Source organism: Sphaerodactylus townsendi, linkage group LG16 (genome assembly GCF_021028975.2).
Source record: "Sphaerodactylus townsendi isolate TG3544 linkage group LG16, MPM_Stown_v2.3, whole genome shotgun sequence".
NCBI classification, from domain to species: Eukaryota; Metazoa; Chordata; class Lepidosauria; order Squamata; family Sphaerodactylidae; genus Sphaerodactylus; species Sphaerodactylus townsendi.
Window position 1 is genome coordinate 14,904,040 of NC_059440.1, and position 25,980 is coordinate 14,930,019.

Sequence of the window (25,980 nt, forward strand, 5' to 3'; positions counted from 1 at the left end):
GGGGGGGGTGGGGGGGGGGGGGGGTGGGGGGGGGGGGGGGTGGGGGGGGGGGGGGGTGGGGGGGGGGGGGGGTGGGGGGGGGGGGGGGTGGGGGGGGGGGGGGGTGGGGGGGGGGGGGGGTGGGGGGGGGGGGGGGTGGGGGGGGGGGGGGGTGGGGGGGGGGGGGGGTGGGGGGGGGGGGGGGTGGGGGGGGGGGGGGGTGGGGGGGGGGGGGGGTGGGGGGGGGGGGGGGTGGGGGGGGGGGGGGGTGGGGGGGGGGGGGGGTGGGGGGGGGGGGGGGTGGGGGGGGGGGGGGGTGGGGGGGGGGGGGGGTGGGGGGGGGGGGGGGTGGGGGGGGGGGGGGGTGGGGGGGGGGGGGGGTGGGGGGGGGGGGGGGTGGGGGGGGGGGGGGGTGGGGGGGGGGGGGGGTGGGGGGGGGGGGGGGTGGGGGGGGGGGGGGGTGGGGGGGGGGGGGGGTGGGGGGGGGGGGGGGTGGGGGGGGGGGGGGGTGGGGGGGGGGGGGGGTGGGGGGGGGGGGGGGTGGGGGGGGGGGGGGGTGGGGGGGGGGGGGGGTGGGGGGGGGGGGGGGTGGGGGGGGGGGGGGGTGGGGGGGGGGGGGGGTGGGGGGGGGGGGGGGTGGGGGGGGGGGGGGGTGGGGGGGGGGGGGGGTGGGGGGGGGGGGGGGTGGGGGGGGGGGGGGGTGGGGGGGGGGGGGGGTGGGGGGGGGGGGGGGTGGGGGGGGGGGGGGGTGGGGGGGGGGGGGGGTGGGGGGGGGGGGGGGTGGGGGGGGGGGGGGGTGGGGGGGGGGGGGGGTGGGGGGGGGGGGGGGTGGGGGGGGGGGGGGGTGGGGGGGGGGGGGGGTGGGGGGGGGGGGGGGTGGGGGGGGGGGGGGGTGGGGGGGGGGGGGGGTGGGGGGGGGGGGGGGTGGGGGGGGGGGGGGGTGGGGGGGGGGGGGGGTGGGGGGGGGGGGGGGTGGGGGGGGGGGGGGGTGGGGGGGGGGGGGGGTGGGGGGGGGGGGGGGTGGGGGGGGGGGGGGGTGGGGGGGGGGGGGGGTGGGGGGGGGGGGGGGTGGGGGGGGGGGGGGGTGGGGGGGGGGGGGGGTGGGGGGGGGGGGGGGTGGGGGGGGGGGGGGGTGGGGGGGGGGGGGGGTGGGGGGGGGGGGGGGTGGGGGGGGGGGGGGGTGGGGGGGGGGGGGGGTGGGGGGGGGGGGGGGTGGGGGGGGGGGGGGGTGGGGGGGGGGGGGGGTGGGGGGGGGGGGGGGTGGGGGGGGGGGGGGGTGGGGGGGGGGGGGGGTGGGGGGGGGGGGGGGTGGGGGGGGGGGGGGGTGGGGGGGGGGGGGGGTGGGGGGGGGGGGGGGTGGGGGGGGGGGGGGGTGGGGGGGGGGGGGGGTGGGGGGGGGGGGGGGTGGGGGGGGGGGGGGGTGGGGGGGGGGGGGGGTGGGGGGGGGGGGGGGTGGGGGGGGGGGGGGGTGGGGGGGGGGGGGGGTGGGGGGGGGGGGGGGTGGGGGGGGGGGGGGGTGGGGGGGGGGGGGGGTGGGGGGGGGGGGGGGTGGGGGGGGGGGGGGGTGGGGGGGGGGGGGGGTGGGGGGGGGGGGGGGTGGGGGGGGGGGGGGGTGGGGGGGGGGGGGGGTGGGGGGGGGGGGGGGTGGGGGGGGGGGGGGGTGGGGGGGGGGGGGGGTGGGGGGGGGGGGGGGTGGGGGGGGGGGGGGGTGGGGGGGGGGGGGGGTGGGGGGGGGGGGGGGTGGGGGGGGGGGGGGGTGGGGGGGGGGGGGGGTGGGGGGGGGGGGGGGTGGGGGGGGGGGGGGGTGGGGGGGGGGGGGGGTGGGGGGGGGGGGGGGTGGGGGGGGGGGGGGGTGGGGGGGGGGGGGGGTGGGGGGGGGGGGGGGTGGGGGGGGGGGGGGGTGGGGGGGGGGGGGGGTGGGGGGGGGGGGGGGTGGGGGGGGGGGGGGGTGGGGGGGGGGGGGGGTGGGGGGGGGGGGGGGTGGGGGGGGGGGGGGGTGGGGGGGGGGGGGGGTGGGGGGGGGGGGGGGTGGGGGGGGGGGGGGGTGGGGGGGGGGGGGGGTGGGGGGGGGGGGGGGTGGGGGGGGGGGGGGGTGGGGGGGGGGGGGGGTGGGGGGGGGGGGGGGTGGGGGGGGGGGGGGGTGGGGGGGGGGGGGGGTGGGGGGGGGGGGGGGTGGGGGGGGGGGGGGGTGGGGGGGGGGGGGGGTGGGGGGGGGGGGGGGTGGGGGGGGGGGGGGGTGGGGGGGGGGGGGGGTGGGGGGGGGGGGGGGTGGGGGGGGGGGGGGGTGGGGGGGGGGGGGGGTGGGGGGGGGGGGGGGTGGGGGGGGGGGGGGGTGGGGGGGGGGGGGGGTGGGGGGGGGGGGGGGTGGGGGGGGGGGGGGGTGGGGGGGGGGGGGGGTGGGGGGGGGGGGGGGTGGGGGGGGGGGGGGGTGGGGGGGGGGGGGGGTGGGGGGGGGGGGGGGTGGGGGGGGGGGGGGGTGGGGGGGGGGGGGGGTGGGGGGGGGGGGGGGTGGGGGGGGGGGGGGGTGGGGGGGGGGGGGGGTGGGGGGGGGGGGGGGTGGGGGGGGGGGGGGGTGGGGGGGGGGGGGGGTGGGGGGGGGGGGGGGTGGGGGGGGGGGGGGGTGGGGGGGGGGGGGGGTGGGGGGGGGGGGGGGTGGGGGGGGGGGGGGGTGGGGGGGGGGGGGGGTGGGGGGGGGGGGGGGTGGGGGGGGGGGGGGGTGGGGGGGGGGGGGGGTGGGGGGGGGGGGGGGTGGGGGGGGGGGGGGGTGGGGGGGGGGGGGGGTGGGGGGGGGGGGGGGTGGGGGGGGGGGGGGGTGGGGGGGGGGGGGGGTGGGGGGGGGGGGGGGTGGGGGGGGGGGGGGGTGGGGGGGGGGGGGGGTGGGGGGGGGGGGGGGTGGGGGGGGGGGGGGGTGGGGGGGGGGGGGGGTGGGGGGGGGGGGGGGTGGGGGGGGGGGGGGGTGGGGGGGGGGGGGGGTGGGGGGGGGGGGGGGTGGGGGGGGGGGGGGGTGGGGGGGGGGGGGGGTGGGGGGGGGGGGGGGTGGGGGGGGGGGGGGGTGGGGGGGGGGGGGGGTGGGGGGGGGGGGGGGTGGGGGGGGGGGGGGGTGGGGGGGGGGGGGGGTGGGGGGGGGGGGGGGTGGGGGGGGGGGGGGGTGGGGGGGGGGGGGGGTGGGGGGGGGGGGGGGTGGGGGGGGGGGGGGGTGGGGGGGGGGGGGGGTGGGGGGGGGGGGGGGTGGGGGGGGGGGGGGGTGGGGGGGGGGGGGGGTGGGGGGGGGGGGGGGTGGGGGGGGGGGGGGGTGGGGGGGGGGGGGGGTGGGGGGGGGGGGGGGTGGGGGGGGGGGGGGGTGGGGGGGGGGGGGGGTGGGGGGGGGGGGGGGTGGGGGGGGGGGGGGGTGGGGGGGGGGGGGGGTGGGGGGGGGGGGGGGTGGGGGGGGGGGGGGGTGGGGGGGGGGGGGGGTGGGGGGGGGGGGGGGTGGGGGGGGGGGGGGGTGGGGGGGGGGGGGGGTGGGGGGGGGGGGGGGTGGGGGGGGGGGGGGGTGGGGGGGGGGGGGGGTGGGGGGGGGGGGGGGTGGGGGGGGGGGGGGGTGGGGGGGGGGGGGGGTGGGGGGGGGGGGGGGTGGGGGGGGGGGGGGGTGGGGGGGGGGGGGGGTGGGGGGGGGGGGGGGTGGGGGGGGGGGGGGGTGGGGGGGGGGGGGGGTGGGGGGGGGGGGGGGTGGGGGGGGGGGGGGGTGGGGGGGGGGGGGGGTGGGGGGGGGGGGGGGTGGGGGGGGGGGGGGGTGGGGGGGGGGGGGGGTGGGGGGGGGGGGGGGTGGGGGGGGGGGGGGGTGGGGGGGGGGGGGGGTGGGGGGGGGGGGGGGTGGGGGGGGGGGGGGGTGGGGGGGGGGGGGGGTGGGGGGGGGGGGGGGTGGGGGGGGGGGGGGGTGGGGGGGGGGGGGGGTGGGGGGGGGGGGGGGTGGGGGGGGGGGGGGGTGGGGGGGGGGGGGGGTGGGGGGGGGGGGGGGTGGGGGGGGGGGGGGGTGGGGGGGGGGGGGGGTGGGGGGGGGGGGGGGTGGGGGGGGGGGGGGGTGGGGGGGGGGGGGGGTGGGGGGGGGGGGGGGTGGGGGGGGGGGGGGGTGGGGGGGGGGGGGGGTGGGGGGGGGGGGGGGTGGGGGGGGGGGGGGGTGGGGGGGGGGGGGGGTGGGGGGGGGGGGGGGTGGGGGGGGGGGGGGGTGGGGGGGGGGGGGGGTGGGGGGGGGGGGGGGTGGGGGGGGGGGGGGGTGGGGGGGGGGGGGGGTGGGGGGGGGGGGGGGTGGGGGGGGGGGGGGGTGGGGGGGGGGGGGGGTGGGGGGGGGGGGGGGTGGGGGGGGGGGGGGGTGGGGGGGGGGGGGGGTGGGGGGGGGGGGGGGTGGGGGGGGGGGGGGGTGGGGGGGGGGGGGGGTGGGGGGGGGGGGGGGTGGGGGGGGGGGGGGGTGGGGGGGGGGGGGGGTGGGGGGGGGGGGGGGTGGGGGGGGGGGGGGGTGGGGGGGGGGGGGGGTGGGGGGGGGGGGGGGTGGGGGGGGGGGGGGGTGGGGGGGGGGGGGGGTGGGGGGGGGGGGGGGTGGGGGGGGGGGGGGGTGGGGGGGGGGGGGGGTGGGGGGGGGGGGGGGTGGGGGGGGGGGGGGGTGGGGGGGGGGGGGGGTGGGGGGGGGGGGGGGTGGGGGGGGGGGGGGGTGGGGGGGGGGGGGGGTGGGGGGGGGGGGGGGTGGGGGGGGGGGGGGGTGGGGGGGGGGGGGGGTGGGGGGGGGGGGGGGTGGGGGGGGGGGGGGGTGGGGGGGGGGGGGGGTGGGGGGGGGGGGGGGTGGGGGGGGGGGGGGGTGGGGGGGGGGGGGGGTGGGGGGGGGGGGGGGTGGGGGGGGGGGGGGGTGGGGGGGGGGGGGGGTGGGGGGGGGGGGGGGTGGGGGGGGGGGGGGGTGGGGGGGGGGGGGGGTGGGGGGGGGGGGGGGTGGGGGGGGGGGGGGGTGGGGGGGGGGGGGGGTGGGGGGGGGGGGGGGTGGGGGGGGGGGGGGGTGGGGGGGGGGGGGGGTGGGGGGGGGGGGGGGTGGGGGGGGGGGGGGGTGGGGGGGGGGGGGGGTGGGGGGGGGGGGGGGTGGGGGGGGGGGGGGGTGGGGGGGGGGGGGGGTGGGGGGGGGGGGGGGTGGGGGGGGGGGGGGGTGGGGGGGGGGGGGGGTGGGGGGGGGGGGGGGTGGGGGGGGGGGGGGGTGGGGGGGGGGGGGGGTGGGGGGGGGGGGGGGTGGGGGGGGGGGGGGGTGGGGGGGGGGGGGGGTGGGGGGGGGGGGGGGTGGGGGGGGGGGGGGGTGGGGGGGGGGGGGGGTGGGGGGGGGGGGGGGTGGGGGGGGGGGGGGGTGGGGGGGGGGGGGGGTGGGGGGGGGGGGGGGTGGGGGGGGGGGGGGGTGGGGGGGGGGGGGGGTGGGGGGGGGGGGGGGTGGGGGGGGGGGGGGGTGGGGGGGGGGGGGGGTGGGGGGGGGGGGGGGTGGGGGGGGGGGGGGGTGGGGGGGGGGGGGGGTGGGGGGGGGGGGGGGTGGGGGGGGGGGGGGGTGGGGGGGGGGGGGGGTGGGGGGGGGGGGGGGTGGGGGGGGGGGGGGGTGGGGGGGGGGGGGGGTGGGGGGGGGGGGGGGTGGGGGGGGGGGGGGGTGGGGGGGGGGGGGGGTGGGGGGGGGGGGGGGTGGGGGGGGGGGGGGGTGGGGGGGGGGGGGGGTGGGGGGGGGGGGGGGTGGGGGGGGGGGGGGGTGGGGGGGGGGGGGGGTGGGGGGGGGGGGGGGTGGGGGGGGGGGGGGGTGGGGGGGGGGGGGGGTGGGGGGGGGGGGGGGTGGGGGGGGGGGGGGGTGGGGGGGGGGGGGGGTGGGGGGGGGGGGGGGTGGGGGGGGGGGGGGGTGGGGGGGGGGGGGGGTGGGGGGGGGGGGGGGTGGGGGGGGGGGGGGGTGGGGGGGGGGGGGGGTGGGGGGGGGGGGGGGTGGGGGGGGGGGGGGGTGGGGGGGGGGGGGGGTGGGGGGGGGGGGGGGTGGGGGGGGGGGGGGGTGGGGGGGGGGGGGGGTGGGGGGGGGGGGGGGTGGGGGGGGGGGGGGGTGGGGGGGGGGGGGGGTGGGGGGGGGGGGGGGTGGGGGGGGGGGGGGGTGGGGGGGGGGGGGGGTGGGGGGGGGGGGGGGTGGGGGGGGGGGGGGGTGGGGGGGGGGGGGGGTGGGGGGGGGGGGGGGTGGGGGGGGGGGGGGGTGGGGGGGGGGGGGGGTGGGGGGGGGGGGGGGTGGGGGGGGGGGGGGGTGGGGGGGGGGGGGGGTGGGGGGGGGGGGGGGTGGGGGGGGGGGGGGGTGGGGGGGGGGGGGGGTGGGGGGGGGGGGGGGTGGGGGGGGGGGGGGGTGGGGGGGGGGGGGGGTGGGGGGGGGGGGGGGTGGGGGGGGGGGGGGGTGGGGGGGGGGGGGGGTGGGGGGGGGGGGGGGTGGGGGGGGGGGGGGGTGGGGGGGGGGGGGGGTGGGGGGGGGGGGGGGTGGGGGGGGGGGGGGGTGGGGGGGGGGGGGGGTGGGGGGGGGGGGGGGTGGGGGGGGGGGGGGGTGGGGGGGGGGGGGGGTGGGGGGGGGGGGGGGTGGGGGGGGGGGGGGGTGGGGGGGGGGGGGGGTGGGGGGGGGGGGGGGTGGGGGGGGGGGGGGGTGGGGGGGGGGGGGGGTGGGGGGGGGGGGGGGTGGGGGGGGGGGGGGGTGGGGGGGGGGGGGGGTGGGGGGGGGGGGGGGTGGGGGGGGGGGGGGGTGGGGGGGGGGGGGGGTGGGGGGGGGGGGGGGTGGGGGGGGGGGGGGGTGGGGGGGGGGGGGGGTGGGGGGGGGGGGGGGTGGGGGGGGGGGGGGGTGGGGGGGGGGGGGGGTGGGGGGGGGGGGGGGTGGGGGGGGGGGGGGGTGGGGGGGGGGGGGGGTGGGGGGGGGGGGGGGTGGGGGGGGGGGGGGGTGGGGGGGGGGGGGGGTGGGGGGGGGGGGGGGTGGGGGGGGGGGGGGGTGGGGGGGGGGGGGGGTGGGGGGGGAGTCAGGGGGAGGGTGGGAGGGGGGGGGGGTGGGAGGGGGGGGGGGTGGGGGGGGGGGTATGTATGTATGTATGTATGTATGTATGTATGTATGTATGTATGTGTTTGTGTATATATGTATATGTATATGTGTGTGTATATGTGTACACACAATACATACACACACAAATAAACATGTATTCAGTAATATAACAAATATAACAAGCAGCCAGATAGATTGTTCTTTTTATCGTGAGTTTGCTGTTCTGATCTTCTTATAAAAGATTATGCTCAGTCCCCATCTTGATAGGACTGCAGGTACGCTCCATTCGAGATTCATTTTTGGTAGTGTTTTAGTAACGTGTGCATGTGATTCAGTAGTGTTGCGGTGCTGGGAACAGACACAAAGGAACTGAATTGATCGGGAGTTGTGGTGACCTCCGTGGAGAGCATACTGCGCAAAGTTGAAAGCCACAGACAAAACTATGAAAGTTTCCTAATGGTCTGTTCCATTCTGAAAGTCTAAAAACCCAAGCTGGAGTTTGGATTAGAATTTTAGGACAATGGCTATCAAAGTTGCAGTTTTGGTAATTTGTGAATTGACCCCCCTGACTCCCCCCCCCCTGTTCCTTAGCCTCATTCTTACACAACAGTCATCCTGACAGCTGTCATTTGATTTGAATGTTTTCTCCGCTGCCCCTGAACTTCAGCAACAAACATCCTTTGTGTTGTTTGTTTTGCAATCTTCTTGAATGGAGTCCTTCCAACGTTGCCTGTTTCAATCAAAAGTTGACTGTGTTTTTAATTCCTGGTCTACCAAATATTCCGAGTGCAACTCGGTGGCGTCCCTCAGAAATCCTAGTCTTCTCCCAATTGCACTCAGAGCACTGGGTAGAGAAATCCATTGCCTATTTGACGATCCAAGACAAGCAATTTGACACAGTTTTCTTTTGTGTCTGAGCTTTTCTGTTTCTGTTTGCGTGTCAAACAGCAACAGGCAACAAGCTCTTGCACTGGGCTGTATCCAATGACGGTGAGCGAAGTGAGTGAGGTTGCACCCTACTAGTGGTGAATAGTGGCTGACTCAAATCTAGAGAACCAGGTTCGATTCCCCACTCCTCCACTTGAGTGGCAGACTGCTCTGGTGAACCAAGTTTGTTTTACTTCCTCCTCCTTTTGAAGCCTGCTGGGGAACCTTGGGCTAGTCACAGTTCTCTCCTAACTTTCTCAGCCCTGCCTACCTCACAAAGTGCCTGCTGGGGAAGGGAAAGAGAATGCAATTGTAATCCCCTTTGAGATTCCCTAAGGTACAGAACAGCAGGGCAGAAGAAGAGGAGGAATTTATTACAACCAAGAACCAACATTTACAGTGAAATACAGTACTGTGGAAAGCAGGGTATAGAAAACAACTCTTTCTTTTCTCCTTCTTCTTTCCTGAACTCCTTGGAGAAAGGGCAGGATAAAAGATTTGTGGAGGAGATCCTCCTTGATCGGAGATTGCAAATGCCTTAGCAGACCAGGTGCTTGGAAGCAGCAGTAGCAGCAGCAGAAGGCCATTGCTTTCGCATCCTGCCTGTGAGCTCCCAAAGGCACCTGGTGGGCCACTGTGAGTAGCAGAGTGCTGGACTAGGTGGACTCTGGTCTGATCCAGCAGGCTGTTTCCTATGTTCTCAAGGAGCCCCATGTGGCTCCTGAGCTAAATGAGGAATGGTTGTTGTTATTGTTTGGATTTATGCCCTGCCTTTCTCTTCTGTAAAGACTCTCAAAGGAGTCTTACAACCCCTCAACAGACACCTTGTGAGGTAGGTTTGGCTGAGAGAGTTCTGAGAGGACTAGCCTGAGGTAACCCAGCAGGCTTCATGTGTAGGAGCAGGGAATCAAACCCAGTTCTCCAGATAAGAGTCCACCGTACCCAGTGGGGAACTGTACCCATTTCTGTATTTTCAGCAGCCTGGCACTACAGGGATGGAGGATTTCCCAAACATTTTCCCCTCCCCCAAACCTCTGATACTTTACAATACCTCATCCCAAGCAATTTATTTCAGTTACATATAAGAGCGAGAATGATGTAACAGAGTGCCAGGTTAGGATGAAAGTCTCAGGTTCGAATCCCTGTGCTGCTATGGAAACTTGCTGAGTGCCCTGGTCCTCTCTCCCTCTCTCACCGCAGTCTACCTTACAGGGTGGTTGTCAGGATAAAATGGAGGAGGAGATGATGATTTGGCTACTCTGCGTCATCACTGAGGAGAAAAGCAGGGTATAAAAATCTAAATAAACACATACCAGGTTTTTGTTGTTTTACATGCATTCGCCTTTTATTTTGCGAGGGAAAGGATGATCCTGGGAACATTGTGGAATTTCTCTTGAATCTCCCCTGGGAGTAACATGCAGAACCCATCGGCCTTTTCAGCCCATCTTTTCAAAGTCGAGAGAGTCACAAAACAAAAAGCCGGTCTCAGTTTCCTTTCTTCCTGAAGTAGTCTGCCAGCTTCTCGACAGCCTCCACGCACACGCTGGGATACATGCCCTGGCCGTACGTCGCGACCAAGATGAAGGATTTTGTCTTCACGGCTATCAGCCCGGTGTCTCTGTCTTTGGCGTAGATCGCGCCGTCGTCGGCCCGGATGCAGTTGTAAGCCTGGGCTTTAAAGTAAAGGCCATTTTTCCGCACCTGGTGCAAGTCCTTGAAGAAAGCGTCGATCAGGACTTGCGTTTGCGACTGGATTTTGAAGCCGGGAGTGGAAGCCAAGACCCTTCCGTCGTTGATATTGACAAGGGCCGCGTTGGCCACGTGCTTTGTTTTGGTGAGGCCGTTGATCAACATGCTCTGGGCCTGGTTCATCTTGTTTCCTTTCCAGTGAAGGACTCAGCGTCTTTTCTGGTTGCCAGGTAGCATGCCGGTCTTAACAGCCAAAGAATCTCCCAAAGGCTCTTGGGAGGTGTAGTGTCTGGACAGTTCTGACATGTCTAGGCTGGGAAGTCCTGCAGTTAGTTCCCTGGAGGGAGAGGACAAGGGTTTAAAAAGGGATCAGTATTGACATTTCTATTACCTGGAGACAGGACTTTCCGGTTACTTCTGATGCCATCTTTTTTTCTTTCTTCCCTGCAAAGTAAAAAAAGTGCCCAGAAGAAACGATAAAGGAATTGAGGACTTTAAGGGAGCTGTGACTGGAAGTCTTGTGTTTCTGTTACCCCACCCTAGTAAAAGACTGAAGCAGTGATGGACTTCAAGCTCTTTTGAGTTTTTTTTAAAAACTTTTAAAAGCATTTCAATGTATCTCAGGTTACAAAAAAGGGCACTAAATAATAAGTAATTATTAATGTGATTGACGTGCAGCAATTAATAGCAGTGTTTATATGGTGCTTTTAAATATTAATTACGTTATCAGATTATTAACTATATTGACGACTTACTGTTTTATGACTGATTAATTAACAGTTAATCACTACAGTACACCATATTAACTAAAAGACAATAGGGTTTTTAAAAAAACTTTTTAGTGTGTGTTTTTTAAGGCAGGGACATGTCTTAAATTCAGATACAAATTCATACAAATTCTTGATGTCAAAGGCTTTGGGTGAAGGTTAAGAGAAAAACGTACAATACCAGGAAGTGAAACCTCACTGCCCAGCGTAACAAGCCACCCGCAGCCCCCCTAAGCTAACCCTTCAGCTTAGAGACTGCAGGAGCAAATCTCTATCCCTACAAGGAGCTAATCAAGAAACCAGCCCTGCAAAGTGGGACACTTGCAAGTTGACTTCCACAAACAATTGCTTGAAAGCTGTATCCCAAATAGGCCAAGGTACTGGGTTTATCTAGGGCTGGCATCACTGCGTGGGGAAATACCTGGAGAGTTCAGGGGTGAAGCTTGGGGAGAGTAGAGTTTGGGGAGGGAAGGGACCTTGTCTGGGCCATAGAGTCCACCCTCCAAAGCTACCCTTTTGTTTGTTATCTGGAGAGCAATTGTACTAGTGGGACATCTCCAGGCTCCATCTGGAGGTTGGCAACCTTAGTTTACATGGAGGCCCCCCAAAGCATACATGGTTCTCTTCCCTCCATTTCATCCTCACAACAACCCTGCGGGATGTTAGGCTGAGAGAACATGTCTAGCCCGAGGCCTCCCAAAGAGCACCATGTCTGAACAAGGATTCGAACCCAGCTCTTGCTACTCCAATGTTGTAACCAACACACTTTACCGATGCTCAGTGTGATTAGCCAAGGTCTTTTCCATTGTCGCTGCCAATCTTGTCTGCACCGATGTGGGTCGATCTCCTCCTCCGTAGCTTTTTCCGCCTATTCTTTCCTTCAGGACTTTAATAGGAACCATACCTTAGCATCTCCTGTGAATATGAGATTATCTGTGGTATTTGTCACTCCGCCCCCCCCCCTTTTCCAAGAGTTATTTTTAAAAGATGTAGATTCTAGCAAACAAGAGACTGTAGAAACGATTCTCCAGAACAGCTGCTCGGAGAGAGGAGTTTGTGATATTTCTCTTCCCCATTTAATCGCCCCTTTTGCTGACCTGAACTCGGGCAATTATAGATCCTGGCTTTTGTAAACTTACCACAAAACACAAGGCATACCTTTAAATGATGTCATGTCTAGACGTGCCATTCAGGTATAAATTATCGAGAAAAAGTAGCTCGTTCGGTGGTTAAAACCATAAAAAAAATTAACAAGATCTTTTTGTCTCTCTCTCGTGTTCGTTTGCTGTCTTGGACAGCCTGCGGTGGCTCGAACCGGCAGAATTCTCCTTTGCCTCGTGGTTTTGGAGGGTGGGTTGGGAACGGGAATGCCCCCTCCTTCCCACCCACCCCAACTGTTTAATTTCCTATTACTACCGCATTTCTCAAATGGAGAAGGGAAGCCTTAGAGGAGGTCTAAAATTTTTACTAGGGTTTTGCACACAAATAGCGACGGCTTTGGACTCTGCCAAAATGTGACTTGCAAACCTCATTTGGAGTTGCTGTTTCAGAAGAGTGGAGTGGTGAGACCCTGGTTATGAAGTGTACATGCCACAGGGTGGAGACAAAGTAAGGTTGCCAGCCTCCAGGAAAGGCCTGGAGATCCGCCAGAATTGCAGCTGATCTCAAGTTGCAGTTACCCTGAAGGAAATGGCTGCTTTGGAAGGTGAGCTCTGTGACATTTTATCCCACTGTGACCCCTCCCCAATCCCCGCCACCCCAAACTCCACCCCCTCCCCCAAATACCAAGGAATTTCCCAACTTAGAAGTAGCAGCTGTAAGACAAAGAAGAAGAGTTTGGATTTATATCCCCCCCTTTCTCTCCTGTAAAGAGACTCAAATGGCTTACAATCTCCTTTCCCTTCCCCCCCACACCACAAACACCCTGTGAGGTAGGTCCTCCCCCCACACCACAAACACCCTGGGTAGGTCGAGCTGAGAGAGCTCAGAAGAGCTGTGACCAGCCCAAGGTCACGCAGCTGGCATGTGTTGGAGTGCACAATCTAATACGATTCCCCAGATAAGCCTCCACAGCTCAGGCTGCAGAGCAGGGAATCAAACCTGGTTCTCCACATTAGAGTGCACCTGCTCTTAACCACTGTTCAATTCAGAAATAATCTAGAGAAAAGATGACAAATTTTAGTCAGTGTCTACTGCAACTGACGTTCTTTTGTTGGTAGATCATTTTTGAATCAGTAAAGCCTTTTGGGCTTGCTGTTCTCCCGATGCCATCAACAATCCGGATTCGTGCAAGTCGGAGGATCCAGTGATGGAGTGTGGGGGCGGATGGACTGTTAATGGCCACCAGGACTTTTCCTGGTAAGTTGATGGCTTCGGCAGCTGCCTCTCCTAAGTGACCCAGCCCAGCCGAGCCCCGTCCGAGCCCAAGCTGTTGTGCATGGGAAAGGTGCTACAGCCAAGCTCTGCTATTACTCAGGCAGATCACACAGAACTAACGTGGAATGCAGTTGGCCGTGGAAGCAAGGAGGATCCTTCTTTGCCTGGCCTAGACTTGCCATTTGCCTGCTGGCAGTGGGCACCCCCAACTTGATTCCAATCCTCCACACTTCCAAAATCGAGGAGTAGAAAAAACAAGGGCTGGAAAATGGCCTCCACAGCGATGCCCTCAAATTTTCCCCGTGTCTCCTTGACCAGGAAGTGACCTCATGAGACATGGCATCACAAGGTGACATCATGCTGTTGCCAACCTCAGCCTTTCCTGACTTCCACCCTCGCCAGCCCCACTCCCAAAAATCTCCAGGTGTTTCCGGAGCCAACCTCATGCGTGAATGTACCACAAGTCTGTGAAGGAGCAGGAAGAAAAATCACACTTCCCCACAGCATCAAACACAGGGCAAATAACCTTTGCCGAAGAGGCCCTTCCCCTGTTTTCTGTTAAACCGACATTTAGGGGCTCTCGACATCCTGAGCCTTACGGAGCATGTTCGGTCCTCATCCAGCTGTTTTGGGGAGGGGGGAGTTCCCTCCTCTTTATTTTGGTTAATTTAGGAAAGTTATATTTTTTTCTGCATACTTAGGAATCCCCTGAGCAGATAGAAACCCTAACTTTCTTCATGGGTGGCCTGGCTTTGCTGCTCTCCTCATTGGCACTGGGCCAGGTTTGACAGACCGACGAGAATGCTGTTCTGTACTCAGGTTCTACATAGTTATTTTAAGAGCTCCCAGAGGTTTGGGGCATGCCCAGTGGAGACTTTGCATTTTCCTTTGAATAGAAGACCCTGTCCTGGAAACTGCTTCTGAAACCCGCCTCGGTTTCAATAATGGTTTAATTCCTCAGTGTCGAAGGCGACTGTTTGAAGAATGCCATGCCATCTCTCCTCATAGGGCAGTGGTGGCGAACCTTTGGCACTCCAGATGTTATGGACTACAATTCCCATCAGCCCCTGTCAGCGTGGCCAATTGGTCCTGCTGGAAGGGGCTGATGGGAATTGTTGTCCATAACATCTGGAGTGCCAAAGGTTCGCCACCACGGTCCTAGGGTATACAGAACTAGCAGAACTGTTGTGTAGATGCCATCGCTTATGAATGCTAGAGACCCCGCAATGCAGGCAGGGGCCTGGCTCCTTAGCAGAGCATCTATTCTTTTCTCAGCATACAGTGGGCATATCCCCACTGGCGATTAATCCCGTGATACTCACCCGAAATATCCAAGTTTTGTGCAAAACTCCCCCCTGCTTTCCAGCCAATCACGGTTCTGCGGCTCCTTCTCCCCCTTATCACGTATTTTTCCCGGACCTGCATGGATATGCACCTTTTTCAAAAAGACATGATGAATCCGGATCGGAGGGGATTGCTGGGGAAGATCGGTGGTTGAACATCCATTGAATTTCCCACAATTGAGAGTGGCATGGAGCCTCCCAGAGCGCAGTGTGCACAGCCCTTTCCCCCTCCATGCCCGCGGAGGCAACGTTACAATGGGACTACGTTAAAACGGGGCCATGTGGACCTGGGTTTTTGACTTGTGTGCAAACTATAGGGCAGGGGTCGGCAACCTTTACCACCCAAAGAGCCATTTGGACCCGTTTTCCATGGCCCCGAAGATCTACTGAGCGAGAGGCAGCTCCACATGGAGTCGCCTTCGGTTTGGCCCCTCCACTCACCTTTCCTTCCAGCGCTGGGAGGCGGAGGCGCCGGACAGGGAAACCCACTCTGCCTGATGGAGCAGGCAGCCACCTGCTCTGTGGGGCAGAGGGGGGATGGCGGCTGCAGCCTGCCCGGTGCCGCTGCCTCTCATGCTGCCGGAGGCATGGGTGCTGGTCAGGGAAACCCCCTCTGCCCAACGGAGCAGACAGCTGCCTGCTCCGTGGGGCAGAGGGGGCAATGGTTTCTGCAGCCTGCCCGGTGCCACCGCCTCTCGCACTGTAGAAGGCAGTGGCGCTGGGTAGGGCGCTGCTCTCCGACCTCCAGGCCACGTGGAGCCGCAGTATAAGTCTGAAAGAGCCGCATGTGGCTTTGGAGCCGCAGGTTGCAGACCCCTGCTATAGGGTAACTGACAATCGTGTCCACGTAGTTCTGTGGGCAAAAAGTGTGTCGAGCCTCGCAGAAACGGAGCTTTGCAGAAACAAACTACCCTACTGTTCCCGCTCCGACTCAATCTACACATGCGCGTAGTGATGTGGCTCCACATTATTAAAAAAAAATCTTGCCCCAACATAACACAACAGCAAATCAGGATAAGGAGAGCATAGCCGCTGAGCAGATCGCGCGTCCGATCACGCGATCATGGGGATTCCTGCATTGCTCAAAACCTGGGTAGATTACTAGACTGTAGCTGCGGTGGGAAGGAAGAAACCGTGATGAAAAGGTGCTGATTCTTTTGGAACCTGGTTGTATCCAGATTGAAATTCGCAGTGGGAATTCGGCCTATGACTCTGGGTGTATGTGGCTCTTTTGGCATAATCCCCTAAAATGTTTGTAAAACATTTTTAATCCCCTCCTTTGCAAGGGTGCTCACCTCCTCGAAACAATTCCTGGCCACCATTAAGTGATTTTTCCCTTCCCCCCCCCCGAGTTCTGTGTTGAACTGATGCTTCAGGGCCTCACAGCCTTGCACCGCATTCTAAACTGCTCGTATACTCGTTTCTTTGAAGATTGCCTCCCCACAAATTAAAAAACAGAGAAATTCTGCAAATAAACAGGTGAGGGGGAATCACAAAGTTGGAAGAGACCCCAAGGGCTATCAAGTCCAGCCCCCTGCCATGCAGGAACACACAGTCAAAGCACTCATGACAGTTGGCCATCCAGCTTCTGTTTAAAAATCTCCAAAGAAGGAAACCCCACCACAGTCCAAGGTAGTGCATTCCACTGTCAAACAGCCCTTACTGTCAGGAAGTTTTTCCTGATGTTTAGGTGGAATCTCTTTTCCTTCACCTTGAATCCATTACTCCTGGTCTTGGTCTCTGGAGCAGCAGAAAACAAGCTTGCTCCCTCACCAACATGACATCCCTTCAAATGTCTAAACATGGCTATCATGTCACCTCTTGACCTTCTCTTCACCAAACGAAACATCCCCAGCTCCCTAAGTCTCTCCTCACAGGGCATGGATTTCAAACCTTTTATCATTTTGTTTCCCCTCCTCTGGATCCGTTCCAGCTTGTCAATATCCTTCTTGAATTGCGGTGCCCAGTACACAGTATTCCAGGTGAGGTCTAACCAATGCAGAATAGAGAGGTACAATTACATCCCTCAATCTAGACACTGTACTCCTATTGATACAGCCACCAGTAGTAAGGTTGTTGGAGAGCTGCTATCTGTTTCCCTGCCAGCCAGTCCTGCACCAGAATGCCCAATAGTTCAGTTGCATAAGATAGCATCCATCTTTAAAAGAGGTCCAGTCCCTGCTGCCCAGCCTCCAGAACTGTAAGACTGCATTCTCTCTTTGCCGTTCATACTTTGGCAGTGTGAGTTTGAATAAGGGTACTAGAAAAGAAGGCCAGGTATTTTTCTCTTTCATCCCCCCACCCCACCCCACCCCACCCCACCCCACCCCACGTTGTTGTCTGAGGACATCTGTGTCGGAAAGTCAGGAAATGAAAAAAGGATTGTATTGCAAGATACACCAGGAGCTTCCAAGAAGGAATATAATACCTCCCTCCCTCTTTGCTTTTTAAAGGTCTTGAGTTCCAGGTGTCAATACTTCTCTTTCCAGGTGTGTTAAAAAACCTGGCATTATCTGAAGCTAAGTAGCTAACAGCAACGGAGAGCTTAAATGGCAAAGATAGCTCAGTTCGATGCAGTGGAGAGATCCCATGTGAAAATTGCTTTAGAAAATGGACTTTGCCCAAACATGGTGGCAAATACAATCATACCGAGATGGAGCATGAACATAGCTTGTTTGATGTGCTTTTGCATTCTCCTCGCTTCTCTCTTTGCAGCCAAAGCTTGGTTCAAAACATACTGATTCGATCAAACTGCAGTGCACAATGATGTCCAAATGCAAGCGTGGAAATTTGTTCACTTACCATCCACCAGGATTCTAAATGTTGGTTAAATCCCTGTTGGTGGGGAGTAAACAGACTCGAGTTTGCCAAGGCCCCTGCACTGGAATGTTGTGTTGAACTGAGGCTTTGTCAAGCCAGGGCGTTTTGAAGTTGTGTGTGTGGAGAAAGGGGCACTGAAAGGGGAATGTGTGAGCACAGAAACCCACTGTGTTTATGGCCAGTCTCAGTTCAGCCATAGCTTGCCATGATATCTGAATGCAATCAACTTACTACAAATCTGCATACAGTATTCTGTGGAGTACTGCATATACTACTAAGAATACTATGAATCATGCCACAATCATGTTCAGCAGGTGAACTTACTGGGTTTGACTGTGGCCCCTTCCGCACACGCAAAATAATGCGTTTTCAAACCACTTTCACAACTGTTTGCAAGTGGATTTTGCCATTCCGCACAGCTTCAAAGAGCACTGAAAGCAGTTTGGAAGTTCATTATTCTGCATGTGCGGAATGAGCCTTTGACGATCAAATGTGAGGTCATCACCCAATCTGGTTTTAAAGCCGTTTGCAGAATGGACCAATATAATTCTCATTGCCATGGTAGCCCTTTCTAGATTTTAGGTCCATGCATATTGAGAGTGTGTACATGCGTCCAGCGATGCATGATTGTCATGTTGTCTGCATAGAATCAAGATATGTATTTTTCGCGTCCATCCAGCTTTGGTATGTCCCATCCGGAACATTGAAAAAACTAGTGCTTGATTTGCATGCCCAGAAGTGACGCATGCCTGCAAAATACATGAGTTCAGAAAATATTGCAACCTTGTGTAGAGGGGGGATCTCCACATGGTGGCCAGTGCCCGTGGTACATGTGGATGCTTGTCTGACGTGTCTACCAATCCTCAGTCTCATAATGTGCCGCTGAATGCTAGCATGGTGTAATGGTTAAGAGCAGGTACACTCTAATCTGGAGAAACAGGTTTGATTCCCCGCTTTGCCACTTGAGCTGTGGAGGCTTATCTGGTGAACTCAACTAGGTGCTCGGGAGCAGCAGCAGAAGGCCTTGCTTTCACATCCTGCATGTGAGCGCCCAAAGGTATCTGGTGGGCTAGATGGACTCTGGTCTGATCCAGCAGGCTCTTTCTTCTGTTCTTCTGTTCTTATGAACTAGCTGGGTGACCTTGGGCTAGTCACACAGTTCTTCTGAGCTCTCTCAGCCCCACCCACCTCACAGGGGGTTTGTTGTGGTGGGGGGGGGGGGAGAAGGAAAAGGAGCTTGTAAGTCACCTTGAGTCTCCTGCAGGAGAGAAAGGGGGGATATAAATCCAAACTCCTCCTCCTCCTCCTCCTCCTCCTCCTCCTTCTTCTTCTTCTTCTTCTTCCTGTATCAATTTGCTCTGAATCGGCTTCTCTTGACTCATCGACTGATGTAAAATCTAAGAGGATGTTGATTCCTTTGAAGAAATGTATGTTTGGCAAATGTCATTTTCCCGCAGTGCCTGGTCAACAGGTCAAAATCAGCAATAGATGCTGCAACGTGTGAAGAAGCAAGCGAATGCAACATCACTATAGCTGTGGCATACCTTGCAAAGTCCACATTTCCTTTCCCACTTGTGCCTTCCCGTGTAGAAATCGATGGGTGACAGAGCCTGGGACAGCAGCGTTGGGGGTTGATAGATTTCCTTTCTCCTAATTTCTCCCTGGGACCTCACTCAAAGTTAATGAACCAACTAAGAACACTGCAAGAATACCGGCTCACTGTCAGAAAGTTTGTAGAATTAATGGGGTAGCGGGCTGGTTCCAAAACCCCCGGCATAAATTACGTCCTGGAACCCATTATGTCTTGCTCCCTTCGACAGGAGGAAACGCAGTCTACATCGTGAAATAAAAGACATCCTGGAACTTATTATGCTCTTGGAGCAAAAGACAAAAGGAGTCCAAGGAAGAACGTTATAGGATCGGCGGGTCTAATAAATGATGTGCTGGCATCGTTCTTCCACCAAGACATGGATTAACAACAGATGTATTACACTAATGTCTATTTATATGTTAATCTAAAACAACTGCGTTGCTGTTGCGGACAGGAATTCGGTAAATGCAACTCCCTCCCTGGCCCGCGGCCCCCAGCTCAGTTCCCATTCCAGGAGGCTGCCAAGCCTGGGAAAGTGAAGCTAGATGAGACCAAAGGGGAGCCTGACAGCAGTGTGAGATCTTCATGGGGGGATTGTTCCTTCTTTGCCTGCCAGCTTTACAGATGAGACAGGGCTTTCTCTGCGGTGGCCCCAGGGTTTGGAATTCCCACCCTCTCAAGACTTCTGACAGAAAAGGGCTGCTCTTCTTATCCTTCAGAAAAAGAAGTTTGGATTTATACCTCACTTTTTTCAACCATAAGGAGTCTTAGGCCGATTATGCACAATGTGCTTGCTGTGTGATGGGGGTGAATGTCACAGCAAGATTTCTTGTACAGACCTGTTTCCTGGAGCCCCGCTTTCACTTCCCGTTATCTCTGTGGCAAATGATGCCACTTTTAGTATGACTTTTAATTTGCTTCACCATCAGAGTGGGCAGATTTGCCAGTGAGCTTAGCTTCGCCCTGGCCATCTTCCCTCCGCCCAGAGCCTGCCTTCTCACTCCCTCATGCTGCTCATAAAGAGAGATCAATATCTTGCTGTAATAGGGCTTTCGCAAGGAACAGTACAATAGGATGTCTTTTTGGCTCCACTCCATCGCACCGCACCGCACCGCACCTCCCCTGCTCTGCTTCTGCCCTTCCCAATGATCAGGAGGCTGTGTATGCGTGTGTGGTGGAATACATATATGGCGGTGGATAAGTGCTGTTAAGATAAGCTGACTTATGGTGACTCTGTAGGGTTTTCAAGGAAAGAGAGGTTCAGAGGTGGTTTTCCATTGTTGGCCTCTGCACAGCAACTCTGGACTTCCTTGGTGGTCTCTCATCCAGCTTCCAAGATCTGATGAGACCGGGCAAACCTGAACCACCCAGGTCTCTTTCTGTTTGTAAGGAGAAATGTATGTATGTATCAAGGACATTGATTGCACATGCTGTGTATGTACATGCATGTATATATGTACATGCATGTATGTATAAGAAAAAAGTTTATCTCTGTGTAGATCTACAGACTTTTACTTCTCTCCCAAATGTTGTCACCTGTTTCCTTCCTTCCTTCCTTCCTTCCTTCCTTCCTTCCTTCCTTCCTTCCTTCCTTCCTTCCTTCCTTCCTTCCTTCCTTCCTTCCTTCCTTCCTTCCTTCCTTCCTTCCTTCCTTCCTCCCTCCCTCCCTCCCTCCCTCCCTCCCTCCCTCCCTTATCATAAGAACATAAGAACTAGCCTGCTGGATCAGACCAGAGTCCATCTAGTCCAGCATTCTGCTACTCGCAGTGGCCCACCAGGTGCCTTTGGGAGCTCACATGCAGGAGGTGAAAGCAATGGCCTTCTGCTGCTGCTGCTGCTCCTGAGCACCTGGTCTGCTAAGGCATTTGCAATCTCAGATCAAAGAGGATCAAGATTGGTAGCCATAGATTGACTTCTCCTCCATAAATCTGTCCAAGCCCTTTTTAAAGCTATCCAGGTTAGTGACCGTCACCACCTCCTGTGGCAGCATATTCCAAACACCAATCACACGTTGCGTGAAGAAGTGTTTCCTTTTATTAGTCCTAATTCTTCCCCCCAGCATTTTCAATGAATGCCCCCTGGTTCTATCCCTTTCCCTTTCTCTAAGAGAATTTCAGGAGTGGGGGCTAGGTGCAATTTTATTTGCTTCATGCTGTTTTTTAAACATCTCTCCCTGCTGTGTGCACTGTGGGATATTCAAGTGCGTGGGGGAATGAGGAGCAAATAGTCTTGCAAAGAAAGCCTGTTCCCCTTCCTTTTTGATTTTTTATTGGCCAATCAAACTTTAAAGTCCGCCTCCTCTTCCCTCTGAAAAGTTGGGACTTCAGCAGCCGTGAGCACACTTTTAAATTTTTTTTTGCATTCGATCTCTCCAAGGAGTTCATGAACTGGTTGCTAATAGTAACTATGAGGGTTAAGCGTTTGGCTAATCAAATAAACTGCTGACTCAGAGAGGCTGGAGAAACCCAGACTGGTGAATTATTGGGTTTGACATCATGTTTTATTTATTTTTTCCTTGTGTTCAGCTGTCTCTGACTCTGTCTGGCGAAGGAGTAGGGTTTCTAGCTGAAGCAGATGCCATATTCCTGACACTTGAAGCTGCTTCTCAAAGAACGTGTGCTCATCTGGCTGGCTTTCCTGACGTCTTGCCAGGTGTGGAGAAAGCTGCAGGGACTTCAGCTATTACTGTTAAACACACACACAAATATATCTGTATCTGTAGCACTGATACTAGGTTGGATCCGCTGGAGGATTTCCGTGGATGCAAAGGGGATGATTCAGTTCCCCCTTCCCATGGCAGACCTTTGACTCTCCCTCTCAAGATGTTCCTTGAGGTCCTCCATCCTTCAGGAGCTCCCCATTGGGGGCTTTGGAGGGAGAAGGAAGGAGGTAAGACAGTTGAGCTGCGCTGATGGAAATCCGATCCATCGTTGGACATTTCTGGAGGATCTGCACTAACATGTTAAGTGCTGGATAGAATTTGGAAGCCACCCAAGGCCAGTTCCACATTTTGGATGTTGTCCAGTGGAACTTCCCCCCAACCCCCAAGTATGGCCAGCATAGAAGCAGAAGGGGCAGGCGAGTGAATACGGTTTGCTGCCCCTCATTGGCCTTGTTCCTTCCTTGGTTATCCAAATAAACAAGCAGCCACTGATGCCTTGAAAAGCAGCCAATACTCCCTTGCTGGGTGGCACAGCAAGGGCCCAATCATGTAGTGTGGTGCAATAGAATCTATGGTTGGAAAACCAGGTTCAACAGCCCCACAGCCTCACAAAGTTCTTGAGGGGTGGGGAGTAGGGCTTGCCTTCTTACATATTCTCTAGGATTACCAGGTGCTGTTTTCGCTCCAATGGGAGCAACAACGGGGAGAGAAACGACGTTGCCATGTCATTTCCGGTTTTATCTGGAAGTGATGTCACGACGCTCAATCTCTATGGTAAAAAAACCACTTTTATTTATTTATTTATTTAATTTAATATACCGCCCTATCCCTGAAGGGCTCAGGGCGGTGTACAGTATAAGATACCACACATAAAAACATACATACAATTTAAGACAATTAAATCCTAAGCGGATTATATCCCAAAACAGTGTCCCACAAACCCTTACACCACCCTCCCACAGTAAAAGAATAATGGGTCCCGATGCTATTATGGACCCAGATGGAGCTGGGGGTGGGGCTGGAGCACCCTCAGCGGCTGGTCTCTCCAAAGGCCCGGTGGAACAACTCGGTCTTACAGGCCCTGCGGAATTCTCCAAGGTCCCACAGGGCCCGGACAGCTGGTGGGAGAGTGTTCCACCAGGCCGGCGCCAGAGCCGTAAAGGCTCTGGCCCGAGTGGAGGCCAGCCACGTCATTGAGGGGCCAGGGACCTCCAGTAAGTTGGCCTCTGCAGAACGCAGAGGTCGAGCCGGGACATATGACTTCCTCAACAAGCAGTCTTTATAGGGGGAATTATAAGGTTAAAATGAAGAAATGCCACGTATGCTTCCCCAAGCTCCTTGTGAAGAAGGATAGGGTTGCCAGCTCCAGGTTAAGAAGTAGCTGGGAATTTGGGGGTGGAACCTGGGGAGGGTGGGGTCTGGAGTGGGGAGGGACTTCAATGGGGTATAATGCCACAGTCCTTCTTCCAAAGCAGCCGTTTTCTCCAGGTGAACTGATCTCTGTCACCGAGACATCAGTTATAATCCCAGGAGATCTCAAACCACCATCTGGAGGTTAGCTAGCCCCTTGTATATTACATACCGGTACTTATCTTATTTCCATGTAAAGAGAGATTTTTTTTTTCTTTGAGTTATGTCATTGTAAGGGCATAAAAAGTATTGCTGTAGTAAAAACGTCACTGGGAAGGTAGTAATACCTATGTGTTTGTCAAGCATTATTTAAGGAAACTGTTTCACAATATTTAAGCTTTAAAGGTACAGAATATATATATTATAACCATCTGGTGGTTGGCACCCCTAAAAATGGTGGTACAACAGTGTGATGAAATGGAGAGGAACTGTAGGCAGAGGCGTAGCTCCAAGGGGACAGGGGGGACGCGACACACCGGGTGTGCACCCCTGAGGGGGGAGGGTGTTCGGGGGCGTGGCGGGGGCATTCGGGGGTGGGGGCGGAGGGCGCACCCTGTTCTGGGGTGGGACAGGGGTGTAGGGCGCACCAGTGTACCAGGTGCTTTCCCCCCTTGCTACGCCTCTGACTGTAGGAGAGAGTACTCTAGACTCGGAGCATATATTCATCCCATTGTTTGTTTGCTCCCCCGTCCTTGGTTTTCAATCACCATTAGGTGAAGATTTTTCTGTTTTACCTGGCTTTCTCCACTGACCTTCCTTTCTGTTTGTGTTTTGCTTAGTCATTGTTTTGAATTATTTCTTATATGTGCTCTTTAAAGTTGGCTTTAGTTTTTCTGATCTCTGCCTTGGGGGACACCAAGTTGGGTGGACAGGTGCCATAAAAACGGTTTCAATAAAACATCCCTTTTAGAACAAAACAAAAATATTCTAAATGAAACTCAAAATGTGGCGAGCATTCTCATCCCACCCATGTTCCTTAGCCAGCGTTCCCATTTCAGCTAGTTATTTCGTAGAGTTTTAAATGCATACTTCATTTTTATGGCATTTCACTCAGCCCCGTAGCTATGGGTGGGGCGTTCCGAGGCTGTGTCCCACCTAAAACTTGTAATGCCCCACCGATAGCATCGTTGTTGCCTGCCCCCATCTCATCCTGCTAATGTTGTGCTTCCTCCTTTGCAGAGCTCCGTGGCGTAGGGTTGCCAACTTTGGTTGGGAAATTCCTCGTGATTTCAGGGATGAAACTAGGGCTTTTCCGCATGGGCAATATACAGTGGCCCAAGGACGGCAAAAACGCCGTTCCCTGGGCTGCTGTTTGCACAGGAGGCGCTGCTGCATCACAGCAGCGCCGTCCTGGCCACCCATCAACGAGTGAGGTTATTGCAAAGCGGCGTCTTCCCATCGGCGCGGTGCGAACCGCACCACTGGGAAGACGCTGCTTTCCCCGTTGCCTCCACTGACCGTCATGCCTCCACTGACCGTCATGCTCTGGAGGGCTGCAGAGACCTGCCCATGATGCCCTCCAACCCCTGGAGGTCGGAGGGCAGCATGGGCGGGTCCCTGCAGCCCTCCAGAGCGACACTGGACATGAAGGTCAGTGGAGGGGGCTGACCGGCTGGGGTGAAGTGGGGGCCGCTCGCATGCTAGCATGTAAATGGTCCCCAAGCCTCCACTGGCATAAATTATGCCGGTGGAGGCTCATTTCCGCACGTGTGCGGAAAGGGCCTAGGAGAGGGAGGGGTTTGGGGAAGACGGAACCTCCTGCAAAGCAGCCATTTTCTATAGGGGACGTCACCTCTGTTATTTGGAGATCAGTTGTCATTCCAAGGATCTCCAGCAATCCCACCCTGGCCACCTCTTACACTTCCCTGCTCAGCCTGTGTTCAGAGAGATGCAGAAACCTGGGGACCCTTGCTCTGACTGCAGCAGATCCTTTCAAAATTAAGCAAGGGAAAAATGCTCCAGGAACTCTGGAGCCAGAAGGTGGCGTTCCATGATTAGGTGGCCAACTTTGGGTTGAGAAATATCTGGATATTTGAGAGGCGGAGCCTAAGGAGGGCAGGGGTTTGTGTGGGGAGGGGCTTCAGCAAGGTATAATGCCATAGAGTCTGCCTTCCAAAGCAGCCGTTCTTTCCAAGTGAACTGATCTCTGTTGTAATATCAGAAGGTCTTCAGCTACCACTTGGAGGTTGGAAACCCTAGATAGAACAGAGGGGGAGATGATCCAGCCGTGAAACAAAAGTTGGATGGGTGGGTGAAATCCAACTAAACAATGGAAAATATTTATTACTAAGGCTACATGCATATATATATATATGTACTCCTTATATATATATATATAAAACAAGCCCTTATGGCAGCAAATACAGGATTGATGGAAGATGTGTTGACAACTCTATCCATGACTTTTGTGAAGGTTCTGACCGTTAAATTGAAGACCATTGGTCTAAAACAGTGATGGCGAACCTTTTCGAGACCGAGTGCCCAAATTGCAACCCAAAACCCACTTATTTATTGCAAAGTGCCAACATGGCAATTTAACCTGAATACTTAGGCTTTAGTTTAGAAAAAATGGTTGGCTCCGAGGCGTGCGTTACTCAGGAGTAAGCTTGGTGGTAGTTGGTGGCTTTGCTTTGGAGCAACTGTGCAATTCTTCCAACGGGTGAATCATCACCCTGGAGGGTTTACTCAGAAGCAAGCCGCATTGCCAGCAACCGAGCGTACTCCCAGGTAAAGGATCGTGCTTTCGTTCTTCGCATGAAAATCAGTGGGGTTTAACAGTGCTTAACAGGGTTACCTACACTGCTTCCCCAAAACTAGGTCTTAGGTTTAATGCTAATAATCGAGTCCAGCGGCACAGGCCAGCCTAGATGTGTGGGGGGGAGGGCACTCTGTGTGTGCGTGCCCATAGAGAGGGCTTTGAGTGCCACCTCTGGCACCCGTGCCATAGGTTTGCCACCACTGGTCTAAAAGGAGCAATCATTATAGGGGAAGACTTAAGCCCTTTCTCTCTGTGTGCTATGAGCTCAATTTAACTTGGTTTCCCTCACGGCTGCCAGTACAGTTTCTAGCATAGGACCCCAGGAACATATCTGAATCCAAAGATCTTGTGGCGACCCCAAGTCCACATTGTGTTTGTGCTGAAAAATGGCACTCAGGAGTGTAGCCACTTGAGAAATTGTGCACAAATATTTTTAAACGTTTTGAGGCAGGATGTGTTTCTTCCGCAAAGTTCTGCATTGTTTTCTCCCCTTTGGTTTTTGAAAACATTTTATTTCCAGCCTCAAAACATTTTCATTGAATCCCCTTTAAAACTGGTTCTTTAGGCTGAAATGTTTTCAAAATGGACTTCACAGCTCTTTAATACGTTTTCCACGCCTCTC

The 25,980-nt window shown here is 60.2% G+C and overlaps 2 protein-coding genes across 6 annotated transcripts in view; one reads left to right on the forward strand and one right to left on the reverse strand.

Annotated features, from left to right (window-relative positions):
* Positions 1-25,980, forward strand: part of COL26A1 (collagen type XXVI alpha 1 chain) — a 129,561-nt gene that overhangs the window by 32,536 nt on the left and 71,045 nt on the right. The gene's annotated exons all lie outside the window — the stretch shown is intronic.
* PFN4 (profilin family member 4) lies at positions 9,260-11,701 on the reverse strand. The gene is made up of 2 exons (XM_048519209.1): positions 11,557-11,701; positions 9,260-9,968 (listed from the first exon to the last, which is right to left on the reverse strand). The coding sequence occupies exon 2, from the start codon at positions 9,812-9,814 to the stop codon at positions 9,428-9,430; it is 387 nt and encodes a 128-aa protein (XP_048375166.1). The 5' UTR covers positions 9,815-9,968; positions 11,557-11,701; the 3' UTR covers positions 9,260-9,427.